The 21,160-nt window shown below is 36.6% G+C and overlaps 1 protein-coding gene across 1 annotated transcript in view; it reads right to left on the reverse strand.

Moving 5' to 3' along the window:
- The window catches only part of UMODL1 (uromodulin like 1), a 47,607-nt gene that overhangs the window by 24,184 nt on the left and 2,263 nt on the right, over positions 1-21,160 (reverse strand). The window contains exons 2-8 of the mRNA XM_063304698.1: positions 12,398-12,640; positions 5,947-6,108; positions 5,473-5,588; positions 4,850-5,042; positions 2,930-3,043; positions 483-737; positions 151-263 (exon numbers count right to left, since the gene is read on the reverse strand). Of these exons, the coding sequence (XP_063160768.1) occupies positions 151-263; positions 483-737; positions 2,930-3,043; positions 4,850-5,042; positions 5,473-5,588; positions 5,947-6,108; positions 12,398-12,640 (1,196 nt within the window). The remainder of the gene's footprint in view (positions 1-150; positions 264-482; positions 738-2,929; positions 3,044-4,849; positions 5,043-5,472; positions 5,589-5,946; positions 6,109-12,397; positions 12,641-21,160) is intronic.

Raw genomic sequence — 21,160 nt, forward strand, 5'->3', positions numbered from 1 at the left:
AAATTGGTTTTGGAGGCCAAAATATTTTCTGTGCCTGTTGCTTAATTTTATGCTAAATCACTAATAAATAAGAAAATCATTGAAGTTGATACAGTTGCATTACATAACATTTATTCTGAGATTTCAAATGTATATGGATTTTAGCATTACCTCAGTCATCAAAATACTAGAAAATCCCTGATATTCTCTGCTGCTCATATTGAGGAACTGGTCAGTGAAGTTGTAGTTCAAGATCCTTAGAGTTAAACCAAATATCAAGGCATCTAAAAGACACAGTATTAAGACAGTGAAACAGTGAAGGTTAAAGCAACTGAGAACAGACAAATTAATAAAACCCTAATGCCTCCCAAATCTTAATTGGATATGTAAGGCACTTCAGATTTATAGTAGTGAAAACCATCATCCCAAATTAGGAAGCTTTTTTGAGAAAAAGATTTATACATTAACCAATTCAAAAAGATTTTCAGTTGAGTATGGCATACCTGTCTTCACATTTCTATAGGAGGTAATATTTTTGCCACAAGCTTCATAGCTGACTTTCAGTGTATACATTACACCTGCTTCTAGATCTGACATATTCAGCTTCATATCTGTGGTTTCCGTTCCTTGAACAAGTTCCTTGCCTTTGTACACTTCTGCTCGGAATGAATGGTTCTGCAAGGAATTTACACTCCAAGATGCTTCAAAACTGTTGCTAGTTACACTGAAGATCTTGTGGTTCCTAACAGGAGGAGACTCTGCAACAACAATCATGAGAGAGTTATAATAATTGAGGAAAATAAAAATGTTCTGCAATCGTATTTTGTGTACTGTACATTTAAGAATCAGTCCTGTTTTCTTCTAGAGATGTGACTTGTAGGATTGGAGTATTTGACTAAGGAGCGATAGACATACACTTTAATTGCATAAAATTGCTTGTTTAATGTTTTCTCTTGGCAATAGACAAAGTCAATATTTGGTTCATGGTTCAGGGGCAGCGGTTCTTCCCATAGCCTTTAGGGTGGAAATATAAGATGCTCTACCTTGGCATTCCTGACTGGGATGCTGTGCAAAAAAAAAATCTGTCTTTATAAGGTCAGCCTTTTGTGCAGTCTCTTCCTTTTCAGCATGCAAGTTTGTACATTTTTGCCAGGAGAGTGAAATCAAACATGAGGCTATTAGGATTCACTTGCTATCTGGAAATGAAGGACTTCACTCTTATTTTGGCTGGACCCTACGTGGCTAGAGATACATTTTTCTCCTACTTCACACTAATATAAAAGAGTGGTTGTTCCACTATGTTCATTTCCTTCTTGGCAAGCAGTGTTGATGCCATGGACAATCTTACTAAATGCTCAGGCCTGCTCTGTTTCTTGCTGCCATCTGACTGAAGAAGGTAGAGAATGATATTGGTCATGCCTGGCTGGGAGTCCACTCTGTCAAATACTAGCCATTGGTAGGCTTGAGTAGCCCAATGTCCCATCCTCTGGAAAGTAAAGATCAGTTTTTAGTTAGTCTTGCTCTTGGAACCAAGGCAAAGGTGCCCACACATACCAATTTACCCATTCTGTTATAATCAACTCATCCTATTTTATTCAAGTCTAGCAAATGCACACAAAATTCAAATTGTATGCACTTCAGGATTAAACTAGAATAATTCCTGGGCTATGAGTTTCTAAGAAATTTATCTCTTCCATTATAAATGCTATGTTCAAATGCCTGTTTGCCCCTACTCTAGAGCTTCCAGTGCATTTCTTTGTGCAGTTGGGGCATATAGGAAATGTCCCACTAAATTGAACAGAAAAATGTACATTTGCCTTCATGTCAAAGCTAGCAAAGTGCCTTGTTAAAATGAAAGGTATCACATGTGTCCCTTGTGATTCAGGATTGTTTTCACTGAATATGTGGGACTTGTGGACTGCTTTCTGTTGGCCCCAGGGGTTGACTGGTCAGGTTAAGAACTGACCCTTCAGATTGTTAGGGGCACGGTGAAGTAAAAGGAAATAAGTGGCCTCAGTCATTATGTCTTTGCTTTGAGGCTTAAACTATTTGGAGAGAAGTGCCATGTATCTGAATGCCCAAGGAAGTTTTTTTAAGATGTTTTCTCTAACCTGATCCCTTCTAAATGTGTTAAACTGACGTTCTTGTTATCCCTAGTCAGGAGATTAGGAAAAGCTGTTTTAGAGTATTGGCCATAGGTTTAGGAAGGGAATATAATATGAGGCCCACTTTAGGCAGCAAAGCAGCTTGGACTATACTAATTCTCACAAGACCAAAATGCCTACATTTCCTTAAAAACTCAGAAACATAAAAGTTTAAAAACTGCATTGAGTGAAAAAAGCACTTTTTATTTATCCCCAAAAGGTATTCTGAGACCTGCAATGAAATAGTGTTCATGACTGAATGAATAAACAAATTTATTGGATTATAATCGCATAAATAATTCTGAGGTATTCAAAACTGTAAATTTCATGTCATATCTTTATAGGAGTCAAATATTTATTCATTTATGTAAAAGGATATGCCTCGATTAAATCAGTTACAATATAAAGCAGAATTAAGCAATCATTAATGTTCTTTAAGCATTAATCAGTATTATATAAAAGACATCAGCTTCAGCACTTCATTCTAGAGACCTAACTTTTTCAAATAATATTTAGATTGTAAGAAAGTCTTCAAGGCAAAAGGGTTTCTGGTAAACTATATTGAATGCTAATCTATTGTTTTGAAATGATAAGATATACTCACAAACGAAATGTATCAATAGGTCCATTAATTCATTTCATTTATGTAAGTATTCATTCGTTCCTTTATTTACAGAGAAACGTCAAAGGAAGGATAGTATAGATACAATTAAAAGAGCAAACATGCTTAAATAAAGCATGTCCAACAGACCCTAGAGAAAGCAAATTTTAAAAATAAATTAATTTTAAAAGATAAAGTAACTTACTGCATTCAGAATCTACTGATACATGAGTTTCTGGTGATGTAGATGTTGAATGTCTTAGCAAATTAGAAGAATGCATATTTTTAAGCAGAATGTTGGGTATATCATGATCACAATCTGGAACAAAGAAAAAAATAATGAAATATGATCACAGGCCAGTAAGTACTCCTGAAAGCTACCTATTTAACTAGCTGTGGAATATAGAGACTGTATACAGACAATGTTGTGTTATACAGTGTACTTAAATCTGCCTTGTTTCAACCTTTACCTATCCTCCTGCCAATGCCCAGTCCGTTAGTGAATAATGACAAAAGCATGGTTTGACTTGAGATAATATCTCCCTCTGAACCCTTGATAAGTTCAGAAACCTAGAGGATGTTCAGTCGAGTGCCCTGATCCTTGAAAGCAAGGAAGAGGAATAAAAAGAGGAGAGATTGTTTGGTGTTGATTAGTAAATATAGCTTATTATATTTTCTAACAACAAGGAAGCAACCCCAATAATCTTCCAGAAAGCTCCCTTCAGCTTTATGTTGCTCATGATAGCAAGCCACCAATGGGATCCTACCAGTTCCAGTAACACCTGCCCTCTCTCTGGATCAGTTTCTTCTTTCACAATTTTTAGAGAAACTGTCAAAGACTATTCTCATTAATAAACATTAAGGGGTTGGCAGGGAAGGAGGAGGTGCAGTAAGATGGTCTGCTATTTATTTTATTTTATTTTATTTATTTTTTGGTTGGGTTGGTCTTTCAAATTTCTTTGTTTGCCTTTATTTTAAAGTGATGTTATTGTGACACTTTGCAGAAAATTGAAAAATAAAAAAAATATTTGGTTTGATCAGAATTTCCTACCACTTTGTATTTTGCTAATATATGCATCCAATTGTATATTCTGATGTATACACTTATGAGGACTCTCTTACTGTTGGATTCCCAGGGTGGCATCCACAGGTATTAATATGCCATGAACACCACCACTTACACCTGCCAGGTCCCCTGCCCCCATAAATTACTTTTTTTAATTATTTTGATTAAGAAAAATAAATGAGAAGCTAGTATGTTTAAAAAGATGTTGTGGCCTCTGATATTATGTATATCTACAAGAGATAGATCTCAGAGGCATACTTAGAAAGTAAATATGAGGGCAATTGCAGCCAGTGCTTTATCTGGTGTGTCCAGTTACTCAGAAAAAAAAAGATAAAAGTAAAATGGTAGAAAGCATCTTGGGAATAGGGGCTAAAGAGAATGGCAGGAAGCAGCTTCACTAGTTTGCCTTCCAATAAATTGGGGGGGGGGGTTGTGACTGGTCAAACCCTCAATGGCAGCCTTTTTGACTCATGACACATCATCAAAATTACAAGTTTTCTCATGGTCCCCTACAGACAGGAGACACTTGCACTAGATAAACACTAGATTAATAACTGCATTTGCTGAAATGCAGTTTTAGCAAGACATTGTACAAGCTTTCGTTTTTTTACATTTTGCCTCCCAAATTAAAGAACAAGTAAAGTTGGATCCTAAAATACAGTGTAGATGCTGATTAACTCTGTTGTTGTGCTGAAGTGAAAGCAGTCATTATATAATGCCTTGATGTGAATGTTAGTTTTGCTCTGTGCAGCTAAATGCTGTGACAAAAGACAAAAGATAGCCTCTTCAGTGACTCGTATTGTGAGAATCAGCTTTCAGTCTATCACAGATGACAAATTGTATTTGGGATTCACATAATGTGTACAGGAGCTTTATTCTTTTCTGAAGCTCCCCACCCCCACCCCCGCCACCAACGCCCTAGAAAATGCCTTGTCAGGCTAGAGATCCTGCTTTCTAATACTGTGTTCTGAAAATCCAACATAAAGTAAAATGAGAAAAGAGATTTAAAAAACTCTTTTATGGAGCTGCTCTTCAGTCAAATGTATCTGAAATAATAACCTTTTACAACAATGTCAATAACTTCATATACTCTCATCACAATGTCCTTCAACAAAGAAGAAATATTGACCAGTGGAACCAGTTGTTCCAGTCCAACTAGGACGTGAGAAGCTAATGTCTCTGCATAAGTTTCTGACTTGGTTGTCTGGATATGATACATTGAGATGTTCATGGGCCATAATGCTCCAGTAATCTGGAAAAGAGAGAAACTCTTCTTAAATGTTATAGAATACCACTGTAGACAAGTAAGTAATTTTTATTTCAAGGCTATATGTTGAATGAAAAAGAATGACATAATCAAAATTAGATCCTTTCCAAAACTGAACTTTAAATATTAACTTGACACAGAATAGCCCTATTAAAGAGGCATTCTAACATTTATTTTGGTGTCCACTGAAGAACATTTTCATGATTAAGCAATATATTGCCAGTAAACACACTGGAGAAAAGGGGTACGATTCATCAGAAATGTAAGAGGTGCTTACATTATATGGGTGCATTTTCTATAATTTCCTTGTCCAGTAGGTGGCAGTCACATATCATACTGGGCTCTCCTACTAACTAAATAACATCAGCGGAAATATACAGTACAGCATACATGTTACTATTCCATTGATTCATACCATAGAGTGCAAAAGACGTGAATGATTCAACAGTCTTGGATCCACTTTGCTCAGCTCATTGAAATCCATTTTCACAAGGACTGACACGTTATACCAGTATTTTGTTACTGTTTGTCCTAGAATTGGAGAGAGAAAACAATCCGGTTGCAGCCTGAACATTACATCGGTGCATAGGTGCTCAATTAACATGGTGGTCTTCTCATTTTCAGTGTCCTTGATTAACTGCCAAGATTCACAAGGTGTGGCAATATATACATTGAATCAATCCATCAATCATAATTATCTATGAGGCTCATATATCCTGCATCATAATTGATTTCTTTCCTTTTATGTTAAAATCCTGACAGAATTTTTGAACACACCTGAAAGACCAGGTCAGGGCTGCCCAAGAAGGAAACACCCACAAGTCAGACCCTTTGCCTCCACTCCTTTATATCTGAAGAAAAAAGAAATGGCACTGCTGTACTACTATACCTTCTGGAACAGGATCTGAACAATGGATTCCTGTAGATGTCTTACAGCATTTTTTATATTCTGGACAATCCATGTCAGACACACATGAACTATTTAATGCTTCCCCTGTCTTCGTGGGGCAGGCACCAAGTCTTGAAGCAAAATCGCTGGATCTGTTTATGGCTATAAAACAAAACATTTTACAAGAAAAAGTGCACCCTCTGGCCAAGATTCTACGAGTTTCTTTAGGTACATCCAGTGGAATTTTCCTTTACGTTTATTTTGAACCAAACCATGCTAATGCCTATGAACATCAGATTCAAAAGTTCCTTTCTACAGAGCTTTGAAGAAGCAGAGAAGAAGTTATCCTTGACCCAACAGGTTCTAGTCCCAGAGGCAACTGTCAGCCACTTGAGACTCCTGCCAGCGTTCCCTCTCCTCTGTATTATCATTACCCTTGTCTAGGTCAGGAGTAATATAAAGGGAAAACATGAGGGCAGGGGGAGGGAGAAATTACATATATTTGAAAGAAGAGCAAGAGTAAAGTCCATGCTTCCATACCTCTGTCCAGAATGTACTGTATTTATATTCCCCTCTGAGTAACCTAGAGGTGGACTTCGATCCTTAACTATACTAGAGGCTCCCGGCCTCTATGATGCAAACCCCTTTTCCCCTGGGTTAGACTAATATTCTGTATCTGAAGATGGATCACATGCCTGCAGGCACTCCTGATTTGGATACTAGGCTGCCTCAAGAGGACACCAAATCTTCTGCTGGTGAAAAGGATGGCCAAGAGAGTTTTAAACTAGCACCGGACAGTTTACATAAGTTATGCTGGTCCTTTTTCACACTAGCTTCCAGTTCATTTTGGAACAAAATTCAAAACACTGGTTTTCACCTGCAAAGGTACAGAGCTGTACACTATTTGGAAACTTAGTACCTACCCAGTACCTTTTTAGTTCTTTACCCTTTATGACTCATTTTTAAACTCTTAACAAAACTCATTTTGAGGTTTGAAGAGTGGCTGTCTGAGGGAAGGCCTTTTCAGTGGTAATGGAATGCCTTCTCCCCAGAAGCTTGCCAAACTCCAAACTTGTTTTTGTTCTGACAATGAATTTATTTATTTATTGGCTCCACCAATGGGTTTTAAGATCATTGTTGTTTTAATCCTTTTGATAGTTTACTAATTTTAGTGCCTGTATTTATTGTTTGGTTCTTTTAGCTCTAGCTTTTTCAAAGCTGTATTTTATACTGTTGATTTTTATATTACATGTATTGAATTATTTTTGATTTTTATAGATTTCATTGTATTGTCTTTACATGACTGCATACATAGAATTACTGTTACTAGTGATTAATAATCAGTATAATCAGTTTTCAATTATTAATACTTTCATAATGATAATTATCATAATTTCACCCAATTCATAGAGCCAGGGATAGCACTGAAATAGCCCACTGAAGGGGTACACAGTGGCATCTGGTACAAACTGTGATGGTATTGTTAATACGTTTTCTACTACAGATTAAGGTTACTATGGTAACTAATCATTTTGGCTGGGTGAAGAGGTTGAATTTAATTGTCCCCTTTTCACCTGTTAATGGTTGCATTGCCTAAGGGGAGGAACTTGCCTGGACTTGTTTTAGTTTCAGTTTCCCTTCTGTGTAGGCTTGCAGAGAGTATGCAGCTGAGAGAAATCTCTCCCCTCAGCAAACAGCCTTTAAATGTGTTTGTTTTCTGTAAATAAAATTATTTTTATAGAAATGCCTGGTGTGTGACTTTTCTGATCTCTCCTGGGCCAAATGCTTTCTAGCACTCTGCCAACAGGTATGAAAGTGACAGCATCAGTTGTGACATCACAATGCCTGCCCACCTCTTATGTACAGTACTTGCCTTCAGTAGCATGGCACATTTCATTAAGTGCCCTCCTTGCCTTCCTCCCAGAATGCCTATGGGAGCAGCCACTGCAGTAGCTACTGCAAAGCATCTATTGTGAAATTACCTTATTATTACACGGAAAGGTGATTCCCATGATTTCAGTTCCACAAAAAAGTAGGGCGTAATGACACAATCTGGTGTCACTGGAGTGCCCAGATTATACTGATGCCCACTAGCATGGTGAAAAAAAGAGCTTATATCAAACATCAAACCCACTGTATTTTAATGCTGTTCTACTGGCTCAGTGCAGAAATTTGCATATGTTGCATATCAACATAGTAAGAGTAATAAAAGGAGCAATAAATAATGACAAGTAAATTTCAACTGTAAAAAATATCTGGCTTAATCAGAAACTTTGCAGGCCAACAACATTTTGTTATAAAACCTACACAGTAGTGCAAAAATTAGATGACTAAGGTCTCCAGCAATGCAAAAATCTAAATCCACCTACAATTTAAGCAATCTTTATATGCCAGCTAAGCAGATGAAAATGAAAGCCAGCCTCTCACATCTGTACATCTCTGATAACAAGACCTAACAGCATTCTAATCAGGGAGATATGAATGCAGCCACTCCCTTTAGGTTTACAATGAATAAACAGCCAGTACTTTTTTTTTTCCATTTCAGGAGTGATTGCTTTGGCCTTAGAGTCTATCAGCGCCAAGAGAGACTATTTTGTACTAATCCTTCTGCTAGAATAGTTAGCATAGTTATGGTTAGTTACATAGTCACATTTAATCAGCTCTACTGCACTCAAAAGTGATGCTTTTCTCACCAAAGGTAATTTGCACACAGAGAAGGGGAACATGTGACCCTCCAGTTGTTCCTGAACAACAACTCCCAGCATCCCTCACTTCTGGCTATACTGAATGGGACTCCTGGGAATTATAGTACAGTAACATCCAGAAAGCCAAAGGTTCTCCACTCTTGGCTGCTAGGAATAAAAAAGAAATAAAAGGACTGAGAAAGATAGAAAGCATAAAGCAACCATATGCAAATTATCTAATGTAAACTAGTCAATTACTTCCTTCAGTGAAAAGCCCCCTGAAAACCACGCAATACAAAGAGTTGTTACGGTGCTGCTGCTTTTTCAAAGGTTTTATTTATTGTGTTTTATTATTTATTTGAACTCTGCTAGGTCTCTCATACGTTCTGAAAGGTTTTCAGACTAAGAGAGTATGGCTATTGTTGACTAACAGAAGGGAGAGAAATATTCACAAGCAGCCTGATAAGCTGGGATGAGACAAAGACAATTCAATATGATTCATATTCCCATGACAACTAGGCGGAAAGCCAGTAAACGCTAAAGGGCTGGTGCACATTTTATAAGGCTGATTCATGTGTTGCTTGCCAGCAAACTATTTACAAGAAACGTAAAGCCTGTTGAGTGGTTATATCTCAGGAAACCACAGCCAATCACAGTTTCCCAGGGAATATCCATTATTTTCCCATAGGTTGATATATTAATAAGATTAGTAGTAGCAGTAAGAACCCAAGAAAGAGAAGCACCCCATAAAAATTAAAAAAAAAAAAAAGCACTGCTTGCTATATAGGAAAAGACAGGCTGCATTTCTAAAAGTGGGGCAAGGCCAGGACAAAACCCAAATTCCATTTCATTTCATTTCATTTCATTTACATTAAACTAAGTAAATTAATATAATTTATCATGTATTTAATACGCTCCTCCTAGTTTTACACAAAACAAAGCAGATACATTTCAGTTATGATAGAATATAGAGAGGCACAGAGTGGCCAAAGTTATGTGCTATTTAAATTGGCCCTTGGATTGCCTAGATTATAGCATCCAAAGAACAGATCCTGAAGGGACAGCATCAAGGAAAATCTGAAGTGCTCTAAAAACCTCTCATTTCCAGTTATTTAGAACCCAGAAGTAAGTACTTTAATATCAAGGGAAACATTAAGAGTCATTCACTAAGACACTCTTAATTCTGTCCATTGATTATCAACTCCCTCTTTTCATTGTTTATTAAAGACTATGTCTAGACAATATTCATAAATATTAGCACTGAGACTCTGAGGTCTGGAAAATAATCTAAAGAAGGCCATGGTATACTTTTTCTGGAGAAATAAAAAAGACGGATCTGCATATCCCCACATATGGAATAATTTGGAAAGTTGTCCTGAACAGGAAGAGCCTCTAATCTGATTGGATCCTGGGGCATTAAAGTGATTAAAGAAAATTGTTATGGGTACATGTAGGTAAAGGTAAAGGTTTCCCTTGACATTAAGTCCAGTCGTGTCCAACTCTAGGGGGCAGTGCTCATCTCCGTTTCAAAGCCGAAGAGCCGGCATTTGTCCGTAGACACTTCCGTGGTCATGTGGCCAGCATGACTACACGGAATGCCGTTACCTGCCCACCAAAGCGGTACCTATTAATCTACTCACATTTGCATGTTTTCGAACTGCTAGGTTGGCAGGAGCTGGGACTAGCAACGGGAGCTCACTCCGTCACGCGGATTCGAACCGCTGACCTTCCAATCGGCAAGCTCAGCAGCTCAGCGGTTTAACCCGCAGCACCACGCGTCCCTTTGGATACATGTAGGTCAGCAATATAATTGAAATATATGAATGTAATACTAAATTACATACTAAACTTTTCAAATCTGAAATATTATGGATCTACCAAGTATGAAATGAAAAGAAGGGGCCATACACTAAATTCATAATCTTCAATTGATTATATGTGTTCACTCTCTGCTTTTGGACTGGCTCTGTAGCAACATAATGGAAAGGCTGATCAGCATAATTTCCATGAGAGAACTCTAATTTTGACTGTCTTCCCTGACTCAATGGGAGATCAATCAGGGAGACGAAATGAGAAAGCATAATATTCCCCACTAATAAATGCTGAAACAGAAGGAAAGAGATATCACAGAATATAAAAACCAAAGCAATAGAAGAATCCGATGAACAGTACTTTTGATCCATTATATTTTAATTAGCCAATCAAAAATGACTCAATGTAATATGATAAAATCTCTTCAACTAAGATGATTCTAATAATATATTACATTGGGTGGTAAAAATTCCCAGTAGTAAAATACAGTGTATCAAATAGCTGAAAATACAAATCAAGTAAGGATTCATATCTGGCACCAAAAGAAAAAAAAACAAGAATTAAATGTAACTTTTTGAGTTGTGTGAATCTTTCAAGACTCACCCAAACACATTTTCACACTGGAGGAGTCTTTTCTTTTATTAATAAATGTTTTTGAAAGGATAAGGAAAGGACAAACAGCATGTCTATAGTCAGGCTAATGGAAATGTTATTCTGGGGCTTAGTTACACATAAAGTGAGAATTCTTATATACATATTATATGATTTACCTGTGTGAACGCATCTTTAGGCTATGACTAATGGTTTTTAAATTAATGAGGACTGGCAAATAATAACAAAGTGGTCACTGCCTGATCTCAAAATAGCTTTATTTTATTTTATCATTTTTCTCATGAAACTGAAGAAATGGCGTATAGGTTTATGTGGGCCCACTGGACCGCAGAGAATAGCTAATCTTATATTGAATGTGTAAGTTGCATTCAGGATGATATAGGAGTTTAAGTAATAATGACCAAGCAATATTATATTCAGAGAGCCAGTTTGGTATAGTGTTTAAGGCACCAGGCTGGAAACCAGGAGACTGTGGGTTCTAGTTCTGTCCTAGGCATGAAGCCTCAGCCCTAGGAAGAAGGCAATGGCAAGCCATTTCCAAAAATCTTGCCAAGAAAACTGCAGGGACTGATCCAAGCAAACTCCAGGAGTCAACAATGACTTGAAGGTGATATTTATTTATTGATTGATTTACCCTGGCATATGCTATCTTTTCCAAAATAATTTATCTTCAGAATGAAGGGGGGGAGGGGTCTTAGAATTGCTGATGGTGACATACAAGATTTTTGTTTTTTATTGGAAGGAGGTCACTTTACATTCAGGCTTGTCTTCCTTCTGGTAAATATGGCAATTCATTTGACCTTTGAACATATGCTTATGAACATGAGATAAAAGCCAGGGGAAGGTTCACTGGAACAGTTCATACATGGCCTAATCATATTGTTACTCCTTGAAAGGATTATCCTTGTAAGAGCAAACCTGGGCTTCAGTATGTTTCCCCACAGGATACATCAACTATAAGGAACATCAGAGATTTCCTTCAATGCATAGACAACTATTTGTATTAAAGGTGTGTGAGTGAAGGGGAAAGAATGCATAAGCCAAAAATGAATTTCTATACTTTGGTACCCTCAAAATATATATGCTATAGTTATATATGGAATAGATTTACCAGATCTACTCTGTCAAAAAAATAAAAAAATAAAAATGAATAAGTACTAGATCATAATAAAGAAATACAGAAAAGTCTATTTATTTGCTACTATCTAGTGGTCATCCAGATATTTGCATCTGAGATCTCGTAGACCTAACTTGCTGACACTACACTATAATTGCACATAGTATAAAACTGTGGTTTTGCAACACATAGCCCATAGTCTTTTCATTGCTTATTTCATACTTACGTAAGGAACAATATAGACCCACTTGTTCATATCCATCACAACAATCTGTCAGATTCACAGCCTCTCGGACCATAATGGGATGGTATTCTTCTTTGTAATAGGTTTTGGTACATATTCTCCATGGAATCCATCCACCACATGGTGTTTGTTTCTCATATGATTTCTGATATGCAACTGTTTTGCTCACATTTTTTATCACAGAGTAATTGCATAAATGGTAACCCAGCAAAGAGAGACCTTTTTCTAAAATAAAGAAAGTAGGGTAATCTGTTAGAGAGGAACTAGTGGCATGGAAGTTACCCATTCACCAAACTACTTGGAAATAACTGCATGTTGTTCCCTACATTAACATGAGGCTTTGTTGTTAACCTTGTAAATTCCTTTTAACATTCATAATGTTGAAAGGTGAAAGGAAGAAGAGAATGACAAGCAACACAGTGGCTGGATGCAGTTGCAGTGGCAAAGAGTACACCACTGGAAGACCTGAAGGACCATATTAGGTACAGATTGTCATGGAGAAAATCTATTTATGTCGTCACTAAGAGTTGAGACCGACTTGAGGGCATATAATCTTTCAGTCAATATTTTAATGGTTTTGAGAGTGGTCTGAAGGTCCAGAAGAAAGAGGGCTAGATCAACAAATGCTACACATAAGAAGAAACTATCCCAAGACCACTTAGAACCTTCAGGAATGGGCATCATAAAATAAAGTAAATAAGTATGTAACTACATACATACATAAAGCAAGCCAGCCCAGAACTGGTCCAGCCATTAAGCAGAATATAGTAACCTCCTGAAGCAGATAATTTGGGTGGGATTTTTTTTTTCACACAACTGAGAACCTTAGGATTGCTTTCACACTTGTGAAAGAGTTCCATGGCATTATTCTTTTTGATGCTAGCATGTCTGGTATTCCTGAATCTTTCATGAGAAATAATTTAAGTTTGCTCATTATTAACTGTTGTTTACTATTGATACTCTGTTTATTCTGTCTATTAAATCAAAATAGAAGTAGCATTGTTCAAGCCAGTTTTAGTTTACCAAACAAATTTGCTTTGGTCCAATGCTATATGTTCTGAAACACTTTTACTTCTGAACAAATGAAGAATCTAATAACAACTGCACCCTAAAGTCCTGCTGGCATCAGCAAGGATCCAGCAACAAAACCAAGCACTAAAGATACAAATTGGAGGTTAGGGCCCAGCTCTCAGAAAACTACTGTTCCCCCGGGGCAGAGTTGCTAAGCAAAATTTGTTTACAAATTAGTATTTTCAGCTCTATAGCTCTGAGTCACAAGGCTTAGATTGCCATTAAGCTAATTTAAAATGTGTTTTGGTCTAGGTGCATGTGGTGTATATTCAACTATGAGCTGAATTTTCCACTTCAATTACCAAAAATTTATTGGATATTTACAAGCTTTATAATTATCACCCTACCAGGTAGGAATAGCAAAAATGTTGCAAGTTTGCACTAGACGTTTTTGTAGCAAAGATATTGTGACATTGATAATCCAGACAAATACTATTGATTAAAAATATGGATACCTTACATTTATTGTACCTAGTGGCAAAGTTTATTACTCAGGTAACTTATAGTTCTAAGATTTTTCTTAATTAAAACACACAGCGTAAAACTACAATTAAATTACTTTTGGAATATACTATATGCACAGGATACAGCATATTGTGGCAACCCACTGCAAACTGCCTATTTTTCTTCATTGTCATTGTTATAACAAAGGCCGATATTTAGAAGATTATTTTAGAAATTCTGGGAGTCAAGGGATGCTTTTAGAAAAGACGAATTCCCGAGTTCTCATACATAGGAGTCCCATCCAAATTAGGGATGAATATGTTAAATGATACAGATGATTCCATGAATTTAGTTTGAGGCAGTAAAATTAAATACAATCCCCATAATTTATTCAGTAGAATAAATATAAAATACAACCCCAATGATTATTCAATATTTTGGATTTCATTACACAGTCCCTTTGACACAGTCGTTAACAGAGAAAAAACAGTGGAGAAAAGATATCACTGCTAAAGCATCCAGTGAAAAGAATCTTTAAAAGGCCCAGCTGGGAACACAGTTCTACAGCTCCATATCTCATAGCCTCTTTTCACCAATCTCGATGGAACGGATTAGGAAGAGAGGCTGCAATGCTGACCTCCTAGTTAGTTGGGGAAGTTACTTTATAGCAAATAAGACAATGCAAGTATAGTTAGGTTAGTTACTAATAGTTGGGGAAAGTTAATTTACAGCAAATAAGACAATGCAAGTATTGGAGAGAAAAGAAGATGCAATCAATACCTGGGTTCCTTCATTCTTAAAACCAGGCACTCCACCAGAATGGCCCTGTTCATTCTGCTGCTGCCTAAGACAGTTCTATGAACTGAGAATGTGCTAATAAGATTCTAGAACTAGAAACAGAACAGGCAAAACTTTATAACTAGAATCCCAAACAGGGCACTCCAGATTGTCATGTATCAGGAGACACGTCCTTCGACATCCTCTAGGCATCCTAATTTAGTTTGTTTGTTAGGTTCTTTTAACTTAACATAGATTAAATGGGAAACTAGCATGCTGCAAAGCAAAAGACCAATCTCAAGCATGATCTTTATTTCCAGGAATACTTTTAAGGCCTTGCATATATCCCAGACTCAATCTCAAAAAATTAAAATAACAGGAGGTACGATCTTTTTTAATGTATTTACTTAGTTTATACATACACAATTAACAAGACAATATTTAACAATTAAAGGAAGTGCAGCCTAAAGCCCTGTTTGGAAGTGTGTCGACCAGCCCAGAAAACAAAACAAAACAAAACAAAACAAACAAAAACAGATGTAAACAGGTCATAGAGAATAACTTGGAAGGCTAAAAGTGGTGTTGAGAGCAAACCCAGCAGTCTGCCTTTGGTTAAATTAGAATACTGGAATACTCATCTTGGCAGCCATTTTGTGAGAGTACCCATAACATGGTCTCAAAACTCTAAATATGTCCATTGGCTCAAAAAGATTGGAGATATATACAGAGGTTTCACCAGTACAAAAGAAATCCTGTCCAAGATTTACACAGTATACCTAGAAATTCTTCACAAATTTAGATGAAACAAAGTCCCACCAAGTTCAGGGAAGAAGGCAAAGGATGTGAGACAAAGGATGTTCATGTCTCTTTTACAGAGCATCATTATGAAAGTATTGTCACTGACACCAAAGTGTTTAGAATATTAAATCCATGATTGGCACTGGAGCTTAGGATGAATGGCCAGTTGTTTTAAAGTAAATGGTTTGTAAGGTACAAGTATATTATTTGACAAGCATAATCCATGGTTCTAAATTAAAATTCTACCTGAAGTAAGGCTAATACAGTACCATTAGAACTATAGCATTGTGACTCACCTGTAAAGGTGTTGCTTGCGCTCTGTGCTGAAGTGATGCACAGGATGAAAACAAAAGCTACTAATATTCTAGTCAGTGCAATAAAAGAGCTCCTCATCATTTTTTATCTTCCCTGTTCCCTGGAAACAAAAGAGCTGGTATTAGTACATCCAGTTATTAGGAAATAAAGGGAAATGTTCACTGCTTTTCTCCTTTGTATACAGGTATACATTGGCCCTGACACAAAGAGAGAATTCAGCCAGTATCTTGCTTGCATGGGTTCATTAATGCTTTCCCTATGGACTGCCTGCATCTAAATTACCCATCCTGGTCCTCAGCAACCTGTTATACTCATGTACAGAATAACAACCTCATGAAAACACTCTTACTTGGGCTTAAAAACAAGAGAATGAGTTTGGGAGAGAACCAAAAGAAGGAAGGATGGCTTATTAAATTAAATAATGCATTTTCTCTGAGGACTCAAGGTAGTTGAAATAGGGGCCTTTATCTTATCCCCGTAATAGGTATCTATGAGACAAGTTTGGCTGAAAAAGGGAGGGGTCCAGGTTCATTCAGCAAACAATATGTCTGTGTAGGGACTTGAACTTGGATCTCTCCAAGTCAAGCATCTTCATCACTACACTACACTATATTGGTTCACTGGATTGGAAGATAGCAGCATCCATTCCTTTTGAGGGAGGACTTGTAAACCAGGGAAAAGTCTAGACTGAACTGAACAGGAGAGGAAGAAATAAAATACTGAAAAACTGAAAGACTAAGTTTAAAAATAAAAATATGAAAGTGGCTAGGTATTGCACAACATTTTAGAAAAGGGGAAAAGGCTCCAGTTGATTAGGCAAAAATGCAAAAAGATTATGATTTTTCCTCAAGTTTGGGGAAGAGTTGGGAGTTTTTATACTGGTGTAATTTCTACGTTGAAATGATAGGACACAGCTTTACAAATTTTCAGCAATCATGATTTCAAGAAGAGCCACAAAAGAAGTGGCAGATAGATATTATGTCAACCCATTCTCTCATAGGCTTCCATAAGTGCTAGATTGCATATGAAAATCTTTCACAACCTCTTTTCATCTTGATATGCATTGGACTAAAGATGTACTTCGATTTTTCAGTGCTTTGCTATAGCAAATCTGGCAACTAACTAGAAAAATTAAATTAATTTCTTGTATTGCACCATTTTTATGTCAGGAGTGGGAACAGACAGCCATCTGAGTATTAAAATCTGTAACCAAATAAGCATTGCCTCTAGAGATGGTAATATGTACCGTCTGTTTAGAACTGCTTCAACATAATCTAGAAAGGCTTTGATTAATATAGTGCAGTTTTAAAGACCACGTCTGATCTAAGACCATTAACAGAATGATTTGATTTGAAGGAAATTAGTTCCTCTGTGCTGAATGGCACTTTCTCCCTAGGATTGTAGCCTTAAGGAACAAGCTGGTTCTGCTATTATTTTATATTTTGTGTGGTCATGATCTTGGTAACTTCAAGTCTTTTGAATCTATGCAAATATTTTCCACTTGGGACTGTATTTTTGAGAAAGGTCTTTGGGGATCACATATTTTATCTGACACTTCCTCTCTGCTGTCTTTCCCCTGATTATAGAAGTGTACAATATATGAAACTAAATAGAAAGTGAGCATCTAAGGAGCACCTGAGGCGACATTTACATGAAATGTTTTGGATTTCAGTTACAGATAGTCCTGATTTGATATTAATACAAATTCAGTCTTGTAAAATGATTTTAATTAAGAGAATAAATAAATCTTTAAAGCAATCTTATTGGTTGCATGTTAAAAATAGTTTTTCATATCCCTAGAGGGTATTGTGTATTTTATTGCTATGGTAACCATAGTGAATCATGCACCAGTACCATGGAAACAAATCAAGAGTATTCCATTGGGGAATTCAAAACACATTTTGGAAAACAGTATCTATATATCTATATCTCAAATATGTTAATATATTCAGTGATTAGGTTGGTGGAGATAAAAATAAGCTGACATTGTGAAAAAATGGAAAACAAAGTCTCATCTTGGATACCTCAGTGTTATGGTGAATACATATGAACTTCTGTAAATCTTAGGACAATCATTGTCCCATTTTACAGAGGATAATACTCTCCTTCTACTTTGATTTAAATATAAGACTGGAGAGCAAGGACATTCCCTATCAAAAGATAGCACTTGAAGACCAGACTAAGTAGGTTCACAGTACATCTGGTCACCTTCCTCAGTAGGTGCAGTGTGGTGTTGCAGAGTTTGCGTGTCCACATGTTTTTCTCTTTTTATACCTACCTACCTACTTACCAACCTGCTCAAACTCATTGCCAAATCTGGGACCTCTTTTCTGTCACAATTTTTTGAGCTGGGCAGTCCTTTTTCTGTTTTGGCAAAATGCACATAGCCACCCTAGTTAAATCTTTTGAATCATCTTTTGACCATTCAAAGCTCTGCCTGTAATAAGCCTTATCCTAGGCAACTCCCACAGCACCTTATTAACTTGTTTATTGTTTCTAGCTTCCTGCTTTCAGTTAAAATGTATCACATAAACAATTATTACAAAAACAAAATTAAAGATGCCTTTTTCAAAAGTAGCAGAAATTATATAGATTTATGGAAAGCTCCTGAACCACTTGCTATGTCTTGTATTTGTTTAAAAATACAAGGACATGTTATTTATTTATCTATCAATACATGGAGTTGCTTCAATCTTTAAAAGACTCTTAAGCAGCACTCAAAAGGCAACAAGGAGCCAATTCAACATGATACATAAAACCAAATAATCTAAAACTACATTACGTTACGTTATTAACTTTATACATCTGGCACCGATATCTCTACTCCCCAAGTCCCAATGGCTTTCCAGAACAGCCAACTTCTGGAAGACAATGAGGGTGGGAGCTATCCTTGTCTCAGGTGGCAAACTATTCCTGAGCTGTCACAGAGAATGTCTCTCCTGCCTTACTTCTTGGTAGGTGTTTCATTTGGGTGTTTTTAACTTGGGAGGCTTCTTTTTCTTCTATTTCTTGGTTCAGTTTAGTTTCCTCCCGATGGGAGATGGGCGGGGAAAAATTAGATAGATAGATAGATAGATAGATAGATAGATAGATAGATAGATAGATAGATAGATAGTCTTTATTCTTTCATTGTTTCTTTCACTGTTTATCTTTTGTATTTTTGTACTCTTAATGTTTTGTAATCTTGCTATAAAATACAGTCACAAGTATTCACACACTTATGATATTCACCACTGGATGACATTTCCCAACCGTTTCATATAGTTGTTAAACAAGTTTGGGTGAGAGGACCAAACTCTGATGCACACGATGAAAGAACACCTGTAGGCCACACCTCTCCCTCCTCTCACAACTATTGATTGGACCCACTCAAAAAAGAGCAGAACTGCTGCAAAAAGCTATCTTTCACCCCCAGCCTCCATATATCGTCCAGGATACTATGGACAGCACTATAAATCCAGTAGATGGGCATACTTTCTTCACTCCAGTCCTGCCATGAGTTATTCTTGAAGGCAATCAAGAGTTTCAGCGAATTCTGATTGCCAAGGATTTAGATGAATCACTTTTTCAAGAACTCTGTTAATTGTAGTCCCACCACATTCCCCACAGAGGACAATGGGTATAGCACAATAGTTGTTAACCTTCTTAGTATTTGTTGCAGGGTCTGCTTGTTCTGCACTATGGTCACCTAGCTACTAACAATGGAAACAAAGCAGGTTCCTTGAGAATGGTAGTGCCTCCCTTGAGGCTGCTGGCACTTCTCCATCTGACAAAATGGCATTGACTGTTGCATGGATCCCTCTCAACTCCTCCCGTCTGCTTTAACTAACCATAAGGGACAAGCACACAAATGGCAGTTAGGATCCAGAAAACTTTGTCTACTAGCTCAGGTTCCACAGGCTCAAAAACCTCCCAGGGAACATCAAAAGATGTTATCATCTCATCAGGTCCTGTCCACCTGGCTGCTCATCTGTAGCAAATATGAGCAATTTACTCACAAAATAATCAGCAAGACAATCACTCTTTAGAACTTCTGGCCTCTCTCCCCCAATAACTTTGGCACATCCCTATAAAGTATGTATTAACAAATGGGAGACCTGAAGGAATATAATTTTTAACTGTAGAGGGCTTTCCACGGAATGTGCTGTTTTCTATTTTTAATTAAAAATAATGAATTTAGGGACATTTTTAGATACCATTTTTCTTTTAGTTTCCAGGATGTCTAGCTATAATTCAGTGAACGAGCCTTTGCATCATCAGTTTGGTTTTGCTTTTTACGGGGATACAGTTCTTTGCTTTCTCGGTCTTTTGTGACATCTATCTTTGCATAAAAGATTCCTTTGAATTCTGTAACTTTATTTTTTATTGTTTATTAGATTTACAGGTACAATCAAAGGAAAAAACAAGAAAAAATAAAAGGAACAAAAATAGATTTATAATCATTGTAAAATTAACTTTAAAAACTAACATTAAATCTTCCTATTAGAGTATCTCATATCAAATTATAAAGTCAGTATTAAAATCAGGTTATTGTGCAATTAGCAACCATAATCAGTATGCCTCCAATTTTAAATTATAAACTGTAATAAAAAATTACAATAATTTCTGCCTAAGAATATTATCGTTAAATACAAAACTTCAACTGATGAATGTCCAGCCGGACTATTTAAAACCTTGAAAGATTAGTTACAGAGCTACTTGCCATTTGTAAGCAATTATGGAAAACAGCAGTGGCTGAGACTAGAAAAGATCAATTCATATTCCAATACCAGAAAAGAGCAGTGGTCAAATATTTGTCAACCATCGAACACTTGCATTTACCTCACAATAATAGTCAAAATTTTACAATCCAGACTTCTACAGAACATGGAACAAGAACTGCCAGACGTACAATTTGTGTTCAGAAGAAACTTTAGATCACATTGCTAACATGCAACGGATAATGGGGAAAGGCAAGAAAGTTCCAAAGGACTTTGCTTTATTGATTATATGAAGGCTTTTGATGCATATGCCACAACAAATTGTAGATAGTCCTTTAAACATGGGTGTATCAGGCCATTTCTTCTGCCTGTTAAAGAATTCATGTGGTGACCCAAAAGCAACAGTTTGAAACAAAATCTAAAGCAACTAATGTGTATGATTCAAAACTGGGAAAGGATTGCCATGGTATGGTATCACTTTATTCAACTTAAATGCAGAACATATCATGATAAATTCAATGCTGAATTCTACATATTGTGGCTGGTTCAGTGTTTATGAAATAAAGTTGAAGGACTTATCTTTTAAAACACAGGGACAAATTAAACTGGTAGGATATTACTAGTGGAGAGTCAAATCATT

Source organism: Candoia aspera, chromosome 5 (assembly GCF_035149785.1).
Source record: "Candoia aspera isolate rCanAsp1 chromosome 5, rCanAsp1.hap2, whole genome shotgun sequence".
Lineage (NCBI taxonomy): Eukaryota > Metazoa > Chordata > Lepidosauria > Squamata > Boidae > Candoia > Candoia aspera.